The following is a 19,701-nucleotide window of genomic DNA, read 5'->3' as shown; positions in this document are numbered from 1 at the left end:
CAGCATGAGGGGCTAGGAGAGCTGGGTTTGATTCCTGTGGATAAAACAAGGCTGAAGGGGAGTTCATGGGTGTCAGGAGTAACCTGACGTGGAGAAGACGGAGGCAGATTGTTCTCAGAGATGCACAGCAAAAAGCGGGAAGGAAAAGGGTGGATATTAAAACAAGGAAAGTTCCAAATGAACATATAGAGAAAAATTTGCCTAATGTGTCTGATTAAACACGGGAATAGGTTCCCAGAGAGACTTTGTAATCCCCATCCCTGGGGATTTGCCTGCGCAAGCCTCTGAACAATGTGACCCGACTTTCATGCTATCCGTGCTTTGAGCTGGAGGTTGGACTAGATGGCATCCAGAAGCCCCTTCCAACCTAAAGTCTTGACAAGTCCATATCCATTTTTGCAGATCTAGAATGATTTAAGGATTTAAATGAATTTTACGCAACATTCGCAGTGGACAAGACCAGAAGATAAAAGCAGAACCTGGCAGACCTGTTTTATCGTCACTGATTGCACAGTGCCTCTCCTTTGAGCACTTTGGTGTGATACAGAGAAACAGTTGTTACCCCTTGAGGAATGGAGTTGAGGTATAATGCGTGTGAAGTGAGGAGGAAATTAGATTGCCAGGTAGGAGACCTGAAGTCAGGTCCCACGTCTGACTGTGTTGCTTTGTGTAACTAAGTTATACCAGGTCACAACAAAAGGCACTTGATTTTACTCAAGGTATTCAATTTAATTACATGTGCAGCAGTGGGTGCTGTGTATTTCTTGTAAGGAATAGTTTAGTTGAAATATATCCAAGTTTAAACCCAAGATATCTTGATAGACAACACAAAATCATAATGGATACAGATATGGTTAAAAATGGAAACATGGTTAGACTTACCAGATATCAATCTGGTTTTAAACCATTACCATACACAACTGTACATCTCTTTCAGTGGGAACTCTTACACTTTTTAACTGCTAGAGATCTGAAATCACAGTTTAGTAGCAGCCTGATATGAGTGCTCATGTGTCTGTGCATGTGTAGCGTGTATGTCTCACATTTGACTTTTTCTTTTCCTATTTTGGGTTGTAAAATGACCATGTAGAGATGACTTATTTTGGTGTCAGGTATATCTGATTTTTAAAGCTAATTTGGATCCCATTATCAGGAGTGTGAACTATTTTCATGAGCTATTTCTCAGACAGTGTTAACATTAATCGTTCTTTTCATCTTCTAATCTTCAGTATACAAATAACGATGAAAATGAATGATTTTGTCATTGTACTTAATGAATAAACAAGAAATGAATATGTATGCATAGTACTAACTTGGCATTTCCAAATGAAGTAGTTCTCATTCTGGTGGAATGCCTGCACTGAAACTTTCAGGTGTATTCTTTACACCTCACTTTTGGGAACCTAAGCCACCTCAGCTAAGTTAGGAGGCTCATCCTCCAGCCCACCTGAGTAGGAGTGGGAAGATAACAGCAATCTGCAGAACGCAGGACCTTCTCTAGAACTTTTCAGATGTGTCTGTGGTGCTTTTATATTAATATTTTAAAATTAGAAATACATTTTTAAAGCGAATCAGTCATTTTCATTTATTGTGCTCTCACAAAGTGGTCTCACAGAGAATGTAATGGAGTCCTTTTAGATGATGGAATGAAGCCAAAATGTGCACCTCCACTAATGTTTCCTTTATCGAGTGCTGCATTTCCTGAAAATAATGTGGGAAAAGAAACATGGACTAGATAGTGGGATCTACTTGCTAATTGCACCCCTCCTTTAATAGGCCTCCTCTATACACGGTATTTGATGCAGAAGCCCAGAATTCTCGTCATTACCCACTAGATGTCACCATTGACACAGAAAATAAGTGAGAATGTGTTTTTCTATCTCAAAAGCGAGGTTGGTTGTTCTCACCACACCTTAGTCAAAGTAGAACTCCAGTCCAAGAAATTCCAAGGAATTAGTTATGTTCTCCTAAGGCTGTGTGTCCTGTGACCTTGTTTGTTCACTGGAGAACACTGGAAATATTTTACAGGAAACCACACTTGGAATATTGTCTGGAGGCTTGGCCCCACATGGTAGGAGGCTTCTCCGTTCTTTACCCTAATTTGCTTTCCTCTGCTTCTCTTATATCCAGAGCCATTTGAATTCCCTATTCAGTAAAATAAACTGATAAACCCTGGTAGGTACCTTGATGTTGTTAAATGGAAGTTTAAAACAGGCGGTATCCCATTTTCCTATTTTATTATTATCTATGGTAGCTATCACATCAGAGAAGCCCACGATCACAATTTCCCCTGTCTTTATTATTTGCACAGTTACACTGATTATGATTATGGCTAGAAATGAAGGGAAATTACAAAATATCCAGGCAGTTTTATTTGCCCAGGTTTAGCTGTTCTGTGTTTGAATGTACTTTAATTGTACCAGAGCTATTCTTTGTTAAAATCATCATAATTTTTAGACCAATTTTCACTGATTTTGTTTAGGTTGCTGTTTCATGTATTAATACATGTTAGAGTCAGAAATTATAAAACTTCTTGATAACCCTGGTAGCCCATGGGTAAGACTGTTTCATCAGTCTCTACTAGTAACTGGACCTTATTTACTTCCTCTGGGGTCACCTAAATTACCATCTGTTGTGGCTGGAATTGCTATCACAGAAGCAAAAAAAGATGGTAATAGCTGTGAATCTGAGAAATTGTTTATGAAAGGCCATTGGATGAGAGCATCTGTTCAAAAGATGTTGCTCTGTAGTTCAAAAGATGTTGCTCTGTAGTCCAAAAGAAGGGGTATTTTACTATTTGAGCAGATACTGCTCCTGCAGTGACAAAGTTGTCTCAATTCTGGAATGAATTTTGCTGCTTCTGTAGTCTGTCTCTGTATTTTCACTTTTTTTTCCTCCTAGGTTTGAGTTCCCTTATTGCAGTTTTAACTGCATGCTACTTGAGACCAAAGTCAGCTAATCTCGTATGATGCATTTAAAAAGGCTTAAGTTTATTCCTTTAACACGTTTCCAGTTTATTGAAATGCAGATATATTAGGGCTCCATTTAACACTGAATACTTTAAATACAACTATTGACATTCAGGTGTTTAATTTCAGAGAAATAAAACTGACAGAGGATAATACTTTGCATATACTTAGTGTATTATATCCAAAACTTGTGAGCATCATGCAAACGTTATCCTAAGTGTTAGGTTGTTACTGTAAGTCTTGTCATACTGCTTCATGAAACGGGCTCACATGACACAGTCTCTAAGTAGCTCAGGATCATTAATTCAGAACATAGAATTCAGAATTTATCCTTCAACCATTAAACTACCATTTTTCACTTCTGATGAAATAAAGATACTACACAGAACATCCCTTCAACCCATTCCACCAAACTCTTGACATTTTGCTGTTAAACTGAGCAACTTCAGAAGCAAAATAATATTCAGGAGGTGGTGAATCCATCAGCACAACAAAATGAGTGTGAGGACATTCTTTTTGCATTGAGCCTTGATTCTTCTTCCTCCTCCCAAATCCATATACTCTTTCTTAATGACTATTTCTTATATTGGTCTAATTGTTCTGTGGAGTTGTAAGCTTCCAGATAAGCTAACTCATGCGACATGGACGCATGACACCCATCTGGATGTGTTCCTTTGGACCTGCTCTCAGTGGCCCTGCCTTTGGCAGGGCCATTGGACTAGGTGATCTCAGGAGGTCCCTTCCAACCTTAATGATTCTGTGATTCTGTGACATATGCCTCTATGTATTATATGTTTTCTTCCTTTGGGAACAAATCTAAACCTGACTGCAGTTAGGAAGAGGGGATTGATTGCTGTTGTGTAACGGGGTGTGTCTGGTTTCAAGAATTAGTACTTAGAAACAGTTAAATCAATGGCTGAGCAAGTGAATGCTCAAGTTAGGTAGAGTGAACCTTAGCTGCAAACTTCTCTGCAAGGCTGTCTCCCAGCTTTTCCAGATGAAGCTGGTTTTACAGATGCTTGTCATTCAAGTCATGGACCTGAGCAACATGACGTAATATCAAAGCCAGCCCAGCTTTGAGCTGTAGGTTGTACTTATACGTCCTCCTGAGATCACTTCCAACACAGAGTATTGTATTTTTGTGAGTTTCTCCTGAAATGTTACAGCATTTATAGCATGATTTATAAAATGCAATTAAATATGAAGGATAGAAAAGGTAAACACAGTTCATGTATTTTATTTTCAGTTTTGCAAGCTTGAGTTGTAGCTCATGAGTTTGCTTCATTGAAATAAGAAGAGTTTGCCTACTACAAGATAAGGATATATGGATTAGTACTGCCACTGCACACTTAGGTTAATTGCCAGCTTGTAGGAAGAAGAAAATACATGTAGTCTATAATTAGCTATATTCTGTAAACCTAGAAACAACAGCATACCCTTCTTGAATAGACAGAGTATGTTGAGTTGGAAAGTCTTTGCAAAATTTCTAGGACATAAAACCAGGTTGGTTTTTTTTCAGTGAAGTTAACATGAACAGGTATAAATGAAGCAAGCACAATATCAAAGAGATATAGTAGGTTACAGTATGACTTGAGATTTCAAAAAAGTTTATGATTTGGGGAAGCTATAAATAAATAGGGTAGATTTTTAAAACAGCTGAAGCTACTTTCTATGCAAAGTACATTTACTTGCAGATTTCACTTCACAGGCAGTGTTCCCTTGTTTAATGGAGTGAGCTGAAAGAGAAGAGATATTTGGCCAATTGCAGAAACATTACTCTGTCACTTCTTTTGCTGTAGCTGAATAATTTATAGTCACTGAAGATTTCTGTTTGTATCTCCAGTTTTTGTTCTACATGACGAAAGAGGTAATCTCTAATTGTAAGCTGTGTAACAGTTCTGGGATTGCCCCTGAGGTTTTCATGTTCCTGATGTGAATTAGTTCTTCTTCAAATGTGTAAAGCTGTTAAATGCACATTTCTCACTTGTACTTACACTTGTTTGTCAATTACAGTTTTCCAAAGTCTTCTACTTTCCCCATTATGTTTGTCTTTGAAACTGGAACATTTTGGTTGCAATCTTGAGCTGCTTTTAAGCTGAAAAAAAATCAGACCAGTATCAGTGAATGTGAAGGATCTTTTTGAATGTCTTCTTAAAATTCTGGTTACAAAGAGGATACAGGAATGGATTCAAGGTGGAGTTCACATAGCCAAGCCACATAGTGAACATGTGTAACTGTGCGAATCTTTCACGCCCCTGGAAAGCTATTACCATAAACAACACAAAATAGGGAATCCAGCACAGCATAAAGGCTGCCATTATGACGCCTAACTGCTTAGCTGCTTTCCTCTCCCTGTTCACATGCAGTCCTTGAATGTGCCTTTTGGAATGGGCATGCAGACTTTGCCAGGCTTTTCTCAGGTAAGCCAGTCCTTTGAAATCCCTGTTCTCAATCTTTTCCTGAGGACTGCCAGCTCTTCCAGGGTTAGGATTGGCGTGGTCTCCATTAGGTACATTGTCACTGAAACTCTGGCTGTCTGATGCATCACTTAAGTCACTGTCTTGTGAGCAAAGCTCCTCTTCAGTTTCGTTCTCTTCTGTTACACACACATGCTTCTTTCCTGCTTTATCCTGACCTGACTCAGACTGGATAGTGGTGAGAGGGAAACAGCCCCATTTAAGGACTTTCTTATTACTCTTGCTAACAAATGCCTTTGAAGACTTGTCAGGATTACTAAACTGAAGCTCTGCCTCCATATTTTTGGGATGAGGAGAGCTTTGTTTGTCTTTGGGAGGGCTATTCTCATCCAAGATTTGATTATGGAGGCAAATATTTTGCTTGTCCTTTGTCTTACTATGGTGTATGGAATTTTTTTCTGAGAAAGGCTGATGTGATCCATCGATGAGCTCTCGGTGTTGACAGTGTTTTCTAACAGCTCTGAATATTTTATAGTAGAACCACAACATCATGATAGAGGGTATGTAGAAGTTCACAATGGCTGTCAGCACTTTAAACCAGGTGACTTCAGAGAATTCAGTATCACACTTGGTTTCAGTTACTTTCCTTTTCCCGTTATTAGCAAAAACATGCCATCCTAGGATTGGAATGATCCACATGAAAGAGAGCAACCAAACCCCCAAAATCATTACCAAGGCTCTTGTTTTTGTTCTATACTTGAGATATTTCAGTGGTTGCTGAACTGAACGATAACGATCAATGCACAATATGAAGAGATTGAAAATGGATGCAGTACTGGCCACATAATCCATTGACAGCCAGAACAAACAGGCTGGTAAGCCTAGAATCCACTGAGAATTCAGGAGATAAACAATGTTCAAGGGCATAACAGCTGAACCAACGATCAGATCTGCAATAGAGAGGCTGACAATGTATAAATTACCAACAGTTTGCAGCTTCTTTTCAGTTTTCACAGCACATAGTACTAATATATTCATGACAATAGTGATCAGTGAAATGCCTCCCAGGAACACACCTAGAACAGCTGGTTGAGTGATAGTTGAGTTGTCTGTAGTGTTTTTTGACATCTTTTGCACAGGGACACAGAATGAAAATCAGAGACGTCCAGGCCTTAGAAATTCAGTCTTGGTTACTCTCCTGGATGAAAAAAGCGTTGGATTGCTTTGCGATTTTTATTTCCACAACTGTAAAAAAGAAAAGAAATATGCTCACTGTAGTACTAAAATAAAATAATAAAACTAATCTGTGCTTATGCTTAGCACTGTCCCTTTTAGGGCTCTCCCAAATATCACATTTTTACAACATTTTGAGTTCTATTAAGAGTACTGGAGCAAGCTCCATGAACCAAACCACAATGGTCTGCAGAGGTGTTTCATGGGGCTTCATATAATTCTGACCCCAGAATCAGGAGAAGGAATTTCATTCCTCATTGGTTTACTTTGTTACATCTCATTTAAGTGGTAATGGCTTTAAACTAAAAGAGAGGAATGTAAGTGAGCTCTTAGGCAGAAGCTCTTCCCTGTGAGGGTGCTGAGGTGCTGGCACAGGGTGCCCAGAGAAGCTGTGGCTGCCCCAGCCCTGGCAGTGTTCAAGGCCAGGTTGGACACAGGGGCTTGGAGCAACCTGCTCTAGTGGAAGGTGTCCCTGCCTATGGCAGAGGGCTGGAACTGGATGAGCTTTAAGGTCTCTCCAAATCAGTCTGTGATTCTGTGATCAAATAGCTATCATGAACCATAACATAAAGTACATATTGGCAAACCAATTTAAAATGTGTTAATAAAAGCAAATTAACATGTTTTGTACTAAATGGTTTTAAACAAACCTGTGCTTATTTACAGGTTACAACTAATAGGTTGAGAATACAGCAGTTGGATTTAATTATCCACCAGTAATAGGGTACCATATCATAGGATCATGGAATGGTTTGGATTGGAAGAGACTTCAAAGATTATGTGATGTCTAGTGGCAAGGTATTCCAAGGAATAGAAATACTCCAGCCAGTATATACCTTTAGCTGATACAGAGTCCCAAACAACTCCTAAGGTCACAGCCAGTGCCTGTGTTTTCACTGGTAGGCAGTCATTCAAATTACATATAATGAGTGTTCTCTTCCTACCCACAGATTTCAAACGTTTGAACATGGCAGCCCTATTTTATTCCAAATACAAACTAATAAAAGTTCAGGGAAAACAGTAGGATCTTTCAAGATTAATAAGCATTTGCAACCTCTCAAATGTATATAAATATGGGGTCTTTTAGGCTGAAGTCTGTAGTTGTTCAGCTGCCCAAGAAGCATATGCAAGAACTGTCCTCCCATAGCCTGGAAAGGCTGCATCACTCCCACACACCTGCTGTTGCTGTTTGCTGCATTAAAGTGGAAAGTAAATTGTAAATAAGAGGAGCTGGGACTAAACACATAGCAAACCCTTCCTTTATGCCTAAGAAATTATTTTAATAATTAATCTTTAATAAATGAGCTATCTTTATTTGCTTAGAACTTTGGCATGAGCCGTGTGTAAAGCCTTCAGAATGAAAATTCTTTAAAATCTTCTGTATCCTCATGATTAGAGTGCCTAGGAATCCCAGTACCTGCACTGCAGCTGAAAAAAGCAAAGGGACAACCTACTAAACACCCACCACGGCATGTACAAAACCTATTTTACAGTGTTTTCTAGTCACATTCATCTCTGTATTCTATTTTGCAGGCGTTATCAAGGAGTGAGAGATGTCATTTGTACAGACACAGTGGTGTGTAGCTTTATGGTGACTTGGTCTGCATTGAGGAACAACTGTAGGTGCATACTTCGCTTGTGAATGGAAGTTATGTGTCAAGATCATAGGCCTTGATAGTAAAATGTATGATGTTTTCCATTTTCTAAGACAAGCATAGTAACTCAGGTATTTGCAATAAAAGGGGAAAGGAAGGGAGAGAATGTAGAGATAAGGAAAGCCCCTTTTCAATGTTGAGTAGTTATGCTATTCCATTTCTAGACATTCTCTATGCCTTTGGTGACTTCTGCTTCCCAACTGCAAAATTCATAAGCTGATCTAAAGTCCAAAAAAGGATTAATAATATGTTGAGGTTTGGAGCTTGTGATCTATTGACAGTTCTATCTCCAGGATATGTAAGAAAAATGTCTGTGAGGGTGATACATATTTTCTGCCATTTTTCTCTTACAGTGCTTCTCTGAGTTCATGTGCTGGTAAGTCTGTTAAAGCAATGAGGAAGGAAACCGAGACCTTAGACATATCAGCTCAAAGTATTTACACAACTAAAGCTGAGATATGCAATTTCTCATCCTTGTTGTACTAAACATAATCAAAATTATTAAATGCAATAAATTATTCTATATTCAATATTTCATATTGAAATTAAATAATTCAGTATTTCATGCTGACTTTATCTCTTTCTTATTCCAGTAATCAGGGTTAAAGCTGGAATGTCTGTGTGCTTTCTTCCACAAGGTCAAATTCCTCCTTCCTTACACCTTAATTACAATGCCTGGTCTTACAAAACAGTAAGTGTGCTTGGTAGCAGTAGCATCTGTAGATAGAGGTAATACGTACATTGGGGGTATGAGCTCCAGAGCTGTATTCTGTAATACTGTGTTTTGTACAGCCTTTGGGTTCTCTCATGTGTAGTCACAGATGTCAGAAGATCAGAGAGATATCAAGCATCTCCTATTTGAAAACAAGAACAGAAATTACTCCATGGATCTTAAACCAACATGCCTGGTGACTGGGAGTCACCTGCCTGCCATTGTCTTTCCACAGCTATGCACTGTAACCTCTCTCTGGTCTTAAGTATATGGTCAAGGCAAGATGTTAGTTGCTTCAGGGATCTCATAAAGAAATGGCTTATCTTCACCCCTGTGTATTCTTGTTTAAGTTTATAAATAAAGGGGGAGAGAAGGCAAGTTTAACTGAGTCTTTAACAGAAGGAGTAGCAGTGAAGAAAGGTATCTGATTAGACAGCTCTCATTGGTTGTCTGTGAACTGCATAGGGAATAAAACATGGAACAGGATAAAATAAGTGATGCTGACTGCTTCCCAAACCTTCTTTTTAGCACTGCTGCAGTGAGATAGGGTAGGATTTGGGAGGCAGCCTGCAGAACTTGATCTGGAGTACTTCTGCTCCAAAGAAGGAACAAAGGTCTAGTTTTTCAACTCAAGCTCCACTTTTATTAAAACATCCTTTATTAAATGGCAAAGCTTGGTTACGTTTCTGTTTGGAAGAGTTTGTACATGCTATAGCAATCCAAGAATGATGTCAGGAGATGAAAATCATTTGAGAAAGCTAAGAACAAGAGAAAACTGAGGGTATTGCATTTGCTGGTTTAAAAGTAATGCTAACAGGTACTCTGTATTTATAATAATTCTGTTGTTTAATGTAATTTTCATCACAGTGTTATTTGAACAGTTCATAGCCCTGATGAATTTTATCTTCTCTGCATTATAGAGAGCTGGACCTGTGGTATTACATTTTAAAGCGAAATTAAGGAACAGGAAAACAGTGACCTCAGAGCAGCGTTCCAGTATCTGAAGGGGGCCTATGAGGATGCTGGAGAGGGACTCTTCATCATGGGTTGTAGCAATAGGACAAGGAGTGATGGGTTTAAACTGAAACAGGGGAAGTTCAGGTTAGATATGAGGCAGAAGTTCTTTACTGTGAGGGTGCTGAGGCGCTGGCACAGGATGCCCAGAGAAGTGGTACATGCTCCATCCCTGGCAGTGTTCAAGGCCAGGTTGGGCAGAGCCTTGGGCGACATGGTCTAGTGAGAGGCATCCCTGCCCATGGTACAGGGTTGGAACTGGTTGATCTTAAGGTCCTTTCCAACCCAAACCATTTTGTGATTCTGTGATCTACAGTATTAACACTGGCATGGGCTGGCAAGAACCATTTGCTCTTGTCTAGAGTGAGTAGATCTTGAGGCTGGATTAGGATATCGAAGCTTTACAGTAAAACTGCATTTCCTCTACTGAAAGATTTGTAGTTTTTACATACGATCTTTTGTGATGCTGACGTTGTAATTATTCTCCCACCAAACTGTTAAGCTATGGGTAGTTTCTGTCTTGGAGTACGTTGATGAGAAAAGAAGCTGCTCTTAAGTGGAAGATGGTGTCCATGCCTTCAGCATGGTACAAGAGAAAACAGTAAGCTTCTCCTAAGAAGTAAGAATGACAGCACACAAAAGAGCACGCAGAGGAGTTTCATTTAGTTGCAGAAATGTTATGTTATTGGTCAGTGCCCTCTAATACTGCTCTATATTTGGAGCTTTGGCACTTCTGTCACAGTCTTGCCCACTAAACTTACATTGAACTGTTACACCACTGCCACTTTTTGGTAGAATTAGCACATTTTGCCACAATTTTCTCCAGATGAAGATAACTAGAAAATAATAAGCTTTGCTCCATATTATGAAATTCACTGATCACTTCTTCCATGCTCTAGGAAAGTTTATAACCCACAGTTGTTTTTTTCTTAAACTTCCTACTATTATCAGTAGTAGTTGATGGTACAAAGTATCAGCAGCAGTTAGAGCACTGTCATTTGCAATAGCAGCTTCCTGTTCTTCATTGAGGCACACACCATTTTGTAGTGGCTGTAGACTATGAATTATGTACGCCCGTTCAGGAGCTACTGGTTTAACTCCTTATCTGTAACTCAGTTCCCAGCACAGGAACTGCAGCAATACTGAATAAATGTGTTCATTTCATTGAACCAAAGTTCACTAATACAGAACAGATTTTAAAGAAAACAATCGGCCTAAGATCTTGGGTAGCTCTTTGGAATTTTTAAACCCTGAGCTCACCAGGAAGTGTCTTCTTTAATTTTTACTGTCTGCGAAGAGCTTTTTCCACAAGGAAAATCAGCAATTGGGGCTTTTTTGTTACTGTATCACAGTGAGAATTCTTCCCAGGAAGAAGAATCTGCTGGGAGATGCCAAACAGATGCTTTCCTGACTCATTAGTGCAGGTGCAACCTATTAAGCCCTGACTAAGTGGGAGTTAAGTCTCTAGAAACAGATGCTGGTATATCTCTTAAGGATAGATTTTAAAGAAACCACAGCTACAAGAGGCAAAGGCTGAGCTAGAACAGACTTCTTGTTCGTCGGACTAAGTTCAAGGCAGAAGGTAGGATTTGATTTCAGATGACCTGTGTTGACTATGTTGCACTTAAGAAACCTAGTAAGAAACTACATAATCTGAAGCTTTAGTGTCTGGCCAGTCAAATTTTGGCAACCTTCCTGAATTGTCCTTTTCCCCTCACATACCTATTTTAAGGGCAGTAAGAGTTATAACTGAATCTTTTATATGTGAACATCCTGACTTGTAAATACTTTCATTCCTTGTTTTTATTATGAATCTTCATTTGTGAGAAGAAACTCTTAACCAGCAGATTTGGACATCTGGCTGCCTAGTTTTGCATGAACTTGTATTGCATGCATTTGGTGGTGGAGAATTTTCAGTGGTTCTTGACGTAAATGCTTTCTTGTGGAAAAATGAGGCCAGAACTAATGTACCAGATAGACATTATTGTGGATGTGCTGAAATCTACTTCACAGACTAGTCTGCAGAGAGAAAATTGCTGTCTGAGTTGTTGGGGTGGTGATCTGCATACTGATTTCAGGAGCTGGGGGCCCTGGGAAACAGTGCAGATCTCCAGGGTGTCAGTGGTGATTGGCGAAGGTGCTGTTCCTGGGGAGGGTACAGGCAAGCAGCCTGTTCTGAAGCCTTCTCCACACTTTCACTTCCAAAGAGAGTGTATGGTCCAATCCTACAATTGCTGCACTTCTTTTCTCCTCCTGTTCAGTCACTTGTCCTAACAGTATGGTGAACAGGCTGTATAGGTTCAGAGCAAGAACAAAGCAGAATGGAAGGAGTAATGCAGTTACACCCTCATCCTCACTCCTGAGACACATTTATTCTATTATCTCTGGGAATGCAAACAGTAACTAATTTTAAGGTAATTTAAGTGAAGGCCCCTTGAATTCATTTCTTCTTGTTCTGAATGGGCTGGACACTGTGAATGGTCCTCCCGTGCTTAGGACAGCAAGTGTGGACCACTTAATGCACCACTGCAAATGGGCTAGAGCAAGGTCATCACTTCTGCCCTTTTATACAGGAGCTGTATTGCTTGGCTGTTGTCTGGTCTGTGACATTGAATTTATCCTTATTCCTCTAACTGGGATGGTGATGTTCTCCTTAGAAACAGACCTTATGAAGTACAAAAAGATAGAATGCAGAGCCTATTGTGAAGGGAACTTGAAGATTTTAAGTAACATTGTGAGGTCTTCCAAGGAGAAAAAAAGTAGTATTAAAACTGTATGACATACAGAATTTGAAGCTTGCTTATGTAAGGATATTTTCAGTCAGTGATTCTACTGTGCTATTGCTATTTTTTATTTGTATTATTGGATATTAGTGTGTAGTATATTAGTGTTTAGGCTGTCAGGATTGCAGATAAATACTTCTGCTTTTATTTATCTGAAGAAATATTACATCTGGTTTCATTAATGAAGCTTAATTCAAATAAAACAAATATTTGGGCAGGCTGAAAGATTTTCAGATGTAAGTGAAAGTTCAGCTTGGGGCTTGTAGATGGTGCTTGACTTGATTATACTGGATATTTTCAGGGCTTAGCTTTTGTAGAATCACAGCAGTTACTTCTACAGCCACATGCATCAATCACACGGGCAGGCTACATGCTGCTGTCAGCACAGATTTTCCTGGTCTTTGTGCTTTTACTTGGCTGGGGGTCCTGGCTTTAGCGGGAATGAAAAGTTCCACAGTTTTAGCCAGTGAAAGGTTTATTTCAGAAGGCTGTGGAGGTCTGAAGTTTTAGTATGAATAACACAAATCACTATATCCAGTCATGCTCTCCTTATTTGCTTCCATGTGTCCTGAGTCCTTAGCTTTTTATAACAAGCACTGAACTTTGTGACGAAATTGAGTACTTGAACCTGAGTCTCCACTGTGCTCTCTGAGCTCAAATCTTGATTAAGATGCTGGAGTGCAGTTGTGAAAAGACCCGTCTGTCTCTCTGATGTTCTAACCTTCCCCGTAATTCCCCCTTACTGGTGTCCTGTTCTCTTTATTGGATTAAGAATACTGTGCAGGATCCCGTCTTCGATCTTCCAGTCACTTTGCACTGTGATATTGTTGGGTAACTACTAAGTGTATGTGTTGCTGTTGGATTTCCACATTAAAACAGCATGCTATGCTTCTCATGCATGGGAGGAATGCAGTTAGTCCCAGAGTCTACTAGTGCACGTCTGTGGCATGGCAGGGTGGTCAGTCACTTTCCAACTTAACAGGCAAGTTAAATTATACATCACTGCAGGGGAACTGGACAAACTATTATAACCTGTCAAAAGCAAGTTAATTCTGTAAAATATGGAAGCTTATGACTTTAAGGTATAAATGGAGTTTCACACTCAAGTGATTGAAAGTTTGAGAACTTCAGTTGTGCCTACACAGTGATACTGATTTGAAGCCATTCGGCATGAAAAGCATGACTAACTACTTGCTTATGACTTGTCTATATGGAGAAATGCCTTGTAAAAGAAATAGTCTGAAACAAATCTAATCCAAGCCTGTTACTGAGCTGAAGCTGATACTGACTTTGCATCTGTCCACCTGGTGTTATGTTTCTGTTCTTGGGCACTGCCAAGCACAAGAGGTTGGTTTCAAAACTTAGACTTGCAATGTAAGGACCAGTTCTTGAGCAAAGATGGATCATAGAAATACTCCTGTGAGGTTCTTGCTCTTATTAGTGTAACCAGAGTGCTGTCAAAGCCTCTTTACTTGAGACAGCACAGTCTGTTCTGAGAAAACTCCATTCTGGGTTTGGTCTTTGCTGTGTGGTCCTCTGTGTTCTGCTGCTTTGTTGGTGTTATAAAGCTCATTATTTGATCATCTCAGATGACAACAAATACAGCTTTTACATATATGATGCTGAGTATATGTGAACCCAGAGGTATATACTAGCTATTGTTTACAGTATATAAAAAGGTCCCGCTAAACCTAGGGAGGAGACGATCAGAAGGGATATCAGAGCATTACTTCTGATGGAAGTGATGATCGGAGCAGTGTCAATCTGTCAAAACCAGAAACTGAATCCAAAATACCGATGTTTTAGTCTAAGGAAGTGTTTATGTAACTAGTAATTTGCAATAGACAGCAAAATATCAAATACCAGCTCAGAAAAGACAGCTGCCTTTATTATGTAAGGTATATACCCAAGGAATGAATCTCAATGTGCATTCAAAATGCTTTCCTGTGTAGTGAAATCTTTGTGTGAGCAGAACATGGTGGCAGTAGTAGCATTGACTTGTATAGGCATAAGTGTCCTAATTAATTTGCAGAGATGAGCATACAGCTTCATGCCAAGTAATATCTGAAGTGTGAAGAGGCCATGCCAAGCTGGGAAGCTAAACACCAAAACTGAATGCAGTCCTGTGAAGTCTGATTTGGTATAGAGGGGTTAGGAACCAAACCACTCTCCTAAAACATACAGAAGCAGTCAAAGGCTAATGGGTAGTAGTGAAGGGCAAAGATATTTTTAATACTATATTCTTCTTTAAGGAATGATTACCATTTGTGCCATGCAATCTCACTCTAGGTATGCCCTTACCTATTAACAGTGTATCATTAATACTCTCAGATTTTACATACTGCTTATGCAAAAGTCCCTTCAAAATTGCTTTTCCCTGGTGTATTTATGGTGTTGATTTCACTGCATGTCATCTCTTTTCTGTTTCTCCTCTTTAGAACTCACAGCTAGTGTTGAAAGCCTAAGTGACTTATAATGTTCTGCAGGCTCACACAGTATCTACTAATCCATGACATCGTTCTGGATTCTTAACGTTATTTTTTTAGGCTGAGAACTGACTCTTTGAGAGCATCACTTTTTCCATGCACAGCTAAGGACAGAGTGTCTATGGCTTTGATATTTTTGCTCTGGAGTTTTCATACTCAAAATCACATTCTGCCTATTTGAATTTCCATTGTTCCCGTACTAAGGCATATTCAACCGTGTTTTGTAACTCCTGGAGACATAAACCAAGAGTTCAAAGCAGGCGTGGAAAGCAAAGGATGACTATTAGAAGGTGTATTTTCCTGTGCATTTCAATACATCCTGCCTTGTGCCAAAGCCGTGATGTTCTCCTTTTTCAGTCCTCTATTGCAGCTTCCCTGAGCTTTACCAGGTCTTTCCTGATCCCTCCTTGGCCCTTTCTTCTGGGGGGAGGGATGTGTAATAGCTGGCCTGTATGATTAATGTAGAAACTACAGGAATAGTATCAGGAAAAAATATTAAATATCCCCTGGCATTCAACTGTGGACAGAACCTTGGCTGGGGAAACACTACTTCTTAAGAAGAGAAAAAGTCTGCATGTGATTCATAATCTCAAGAGCCCTAATTTACAGGAATACAGTTGTAGACTCACTGTCAGCAGAACTGGTGGATGCAGTAACTTCCCTGTTGTTTGTTTAGGAACACTCTGAAAACAATTTGTGAAAGTAGCTGTATGCACCTAGATTTCTACTGGAATCTCCTAATCCTGAGCAAGCAGGTAAACTTTTCTCTTTGATGTATTAAAGTTCAAAATGAAGCCCACCTGGAGAATCCTTAGCAAAACTGTGCAGGACCAGCCCTTGAAAGTTGATTTTAGTTTTTTTTCCATATTTTTTAAAGTTAAATGTGCATCATTGACAGCTTTAATCATGCTGAGGAATACAGACCTGGAGCAGAGAGAGGTTTGTATTCAGTGTCCTAAGTAGAGTCAATATTAGGAGCACAGATCTTAAGTATCAAGTTTGAACTACCAGTAGTGTTGCCTAAACCGGGAGAGTCTGAAAGTGTATCTTTGAAGTGGTGGATGTGTGAAATGACACTTGGAAACCTATTGGGTGCTGGGTGTTTCTATTTTATACTGGTGTCCTGTCCCGTCCCACCTCCCCAGCTATATGATGCTGCTGTCTTCTGATCACGTATCTTCATTTCTATGTACTAATACTGAATCTTCGTCAGTTTAAGTTGTTGTTGATGTATACATGTGTTCAGTAGTATAATCAACTACTTACTTAAACAATTTTAAACCATTTTCTAAATACTGTTGTACTACGACAACTATGTACTTTCTTTTTTTTTCGGAAGAAATATATAATTTTTAAGTCTGTCTTAACGTTACCAGGACATAGATATGATTAGGATTTTTTTTCCTCTGGCTGGCATTTTTGAACAACTCCTTTAAACACTGGATCTGTATTTCATGAGCATTAAACCCAAAAGAGCTAACAGAAGATGGACATGTTCCAAAGACTGTTCTCACCTTCAAACTGTAAGCTCAGACTTCTGTTAAACTCTTCTTCCAGTGGCTCAGTTTTCTGCTCTAAGTTGTACTGCATGTCAAGTTTTCCATGACAAAAACCTCAGTCTTGTTCCTGTGGTAGTATTTCCATTTGGATTATTTTTTTCCCAGAGACTTGGGGGAACCCATCATGACTCGAATCCTAAAGATCCCAGAGATCATATTAATTTTCCCTGCTATCCTAAGCATTAGCAGCATCATCTAGTTCATTTTCAGCGTGATCTCTTAACAAACCAGTACTTAAGTGCTATTGTCACTCTGTAGTGCAGTGCTGCAGAAGTCTTACCTTCTCTGCCCCATTACTATCTGTAAAGAGAGACTTTTGCTATAGGCATTAGATCTATTAAATAACTGCTCTCATAGATGAAAGCTCCTTTTTACTTTGATCAAAACCACCAGCTGTAAAATCTCTTACAAATGTGGGGAATTTTCCAGTGTTGTGGTGCCTTTAAAGCTGAGTAGCAGCAGAGGTGCCTTTTCACTGGGGATCTATTCTGTTGTTGGAATCCATTAGTTCAGCTCTCTAAACCAGGACATCTTTCATGCAGGGATAGCAAAACATCTTTAGAGTTTTTCGGATTCCACTTTGTGTTACTACTTAGCCCAACCCTTGCTGAACTGTAAAACCAGCTGCTTGTAATCTTTGTGCATCAGAAACGCATCTAAAAATGTAACTGCACCTATCATTCAGATATGGAGATCTGTCTGTTTCTTCCCAAGTGACTTGGTGAGTCGCTACTGGAGAATCACTAGCCACAGAATAATGTACATAAGCAAGAGTTGTCAGTCCTTTAAATGCTGAGGTTGCAAACCTCAGTGCTGTATCTGCTATGCAGTTAATGGTTTGCAATAGAGGCACTGCAGTGATAGGATGAGGGGTGATGGGTTTAAACTTAAACCTGGGAAGTTCAGGTTAGATCTAAGGAAGACGTTCTGTACTGTGAGGGTGCTGAGGTGCTGGCACAGGGTGCCCAAAGCAGTGGTAAATGCCCCATCCCTGGCAGTGTTCAAGGCCAGGTTGGACAGAGCCTTGGGCAACCTGGTCTAGTGTGAGATGTCCCTGCCCATGGCAGGGGGTTGGAATTGGATGAGCTTAAGGTCCTTTCAACTCAAACCATTTTGTGACTCTATGATAAAGGGAGCTTCATTGTCTGATAGAGAATAAGTTAACCACTTGGGGAGCCTAATGAACCCACCTATGAATGACTTCTCTGAATTCTGAGGAAATGCTGGGTGTTTGTAAACCTTAGTGTTTTACACCTAAAGTCATTGAGCTTTAACAAGGATGAATTTCTCAAGGTCAGATTCACATCCTTTAAGATGTTCTCTTTCTCTACCCCTTAGTATGTATCTTGAAGAATTCAATGTTGATATTCTTCAGAAGAAGGGAAAAAATCCTAGGACTCCCCTTATCCCAGAGTTAGTGTGATCAGGATAGGCATAAACTAGTTCATGCTCATACTAATATTGCAATTTATAATAGGAAATGTCTTTGTAATATTTATTAGGAACAATTAAAAAAAAAAGGGGGGGGGAGGGGGAGAGAAAAGGACACAGCACTGTGTTTTAAACATCTTCTAAACCAGATTGAACCCTTTAGGGTCAAAGAAAATCAGATTAATATTGTGAATCTTCTTCCTTCCCACCCCCCAAAGCTACCGAAGTGCTGATTGATACAAAGTTTCTTTGAGGATTTATCGAAATTAACTTGAATTTCAACCCAACTGAATTTTTGGTGCTTTTAGGCTATACAAGACCTCATCACAAAAATGCACAAGTTTAGAAATCCTCATGTGTGTAAGGACTTGCTGCCTCCTTGTCCTGTTAATAAAAGTAAACCCTGTTTGCTTGCAGCTCACTTAGGTATGTTAATGTACAGACTATTGTTTTTGTTGTCTCTGATTTGGAATATAAAGTTATCTGTCTCTGCAAACATTTGGCAGCCTTTCTGTAGTAATATGATGAGCTCCTTCATCTTTTAGCAATAGCCCATTGAATGTCCAAAGCCTTCCCTTTAAATATTTATCTATATCTATATCTCTGACTTAAGCAACCTCCTACCTTTCTCCAGGCGGTTAGTGTTATTTGTTCTATTAAACAGAGGGCTAAGATGAACTGGTGGAGCACAAGGTCTCTTAGAGCTAGAGAGACTGGTGCCTTGAAGTGAGCAGTTTAGAAGCAGCTTATCTGGGAAGCCTGGTTCCTCTCCATCAGTATCTGTGCGCTCAGTATCTGTGAGGGAAATGCTGGGGAGGCTACTTCAAGGATTGCCCACAGTATGGCTTTAGAGCATGTTATGTCCCTGCTGTAGCTCCCACTGACCCCCTCAGGAAGTGGTGTGACTTTTCTTAAATAGGTAAAAGTCCAATTCTTGTATGGGAATGAAAGTAGCTGGGATTTCTCCCCACTTGCAAAGTACAATTGCCTTCAGAACGGGATAAAGGTTAATGTTCAGACAAATCTTCCTCTTCTTCAGCAAAGTCACTATTACTTCCTTAGAACAAGGAATGACCCTGGCCTCCCTCCTTTCCTCAGTCACGTACTCTTTTATGGCTACTTATAAATTGTTAAAAGAAGGATGCTTAAAGAGCAGAAGCATTTTGCCGGTAAACAGAAACTCACCCTAACCTCCTTTAGTCCAGTGATCAGTGTGACCATTAAGTATAATGGAGAATCTGGACTTTATCCATCTGTATCTCTTCCTTCTCCTGCATCCGAGCATCACCTCGGCGCTCGGCCGCGGCTGCAGGCGGGGGCTGGCTGCACGGCACTGCTGCACCTTTTCGGTTTGAACTCGAGCAAAACGTAGCGGGCTTTGTGCGTTCGGGATGTGCTCGGCGCGTGGCCCTGGGCTCCGCCGGAGCCCGCGGTCCCTGTGC

General features: G+C 39.8%; 1 protein-coding gene across 1 annotated transcript; it reads right to left on the bottom strand.

Annotated features, from left to right (window-relative positions):
* Positions 1–5,086: 5,086 nt before the first annotated feature.
* HRH1 (histamine receptor H1) lies at positions 5,087–6,514 on the bottom strand. The gene has a single exon (XM_010022343.1). The coding sequence runs from the start codon at positions 6,512–6,514 to the stop codon at positions 5,087–5,089; it is 1,428 nt and encodes a 475-aa protein (XP_010020645.1).
* Between the last annotated feature and the right edge of the window lie 13,187 nt (positions 6,515–19,701).

The sequence above is a fragment of the Nestor notabilis genome, unplaced genomic scaffold, assembly GCF_000696875.1.
Source record: "Nestor notabilis isolate BGI_N333 unplaced genomic scaffold, ASM69687v1 scaffold31880, whole genome shotgun sequence".
NCBI lineage: Eukaryota > Metazoa > Chordata > Aves > Psittaciformes > Psittacidae > Nestor > Nestor notabilis.
The sequence above is the reverse complement of the archived record's forward strand: the minus strand, read 5'-3'. Positions and strand labels throughout refer to the sequence as shown.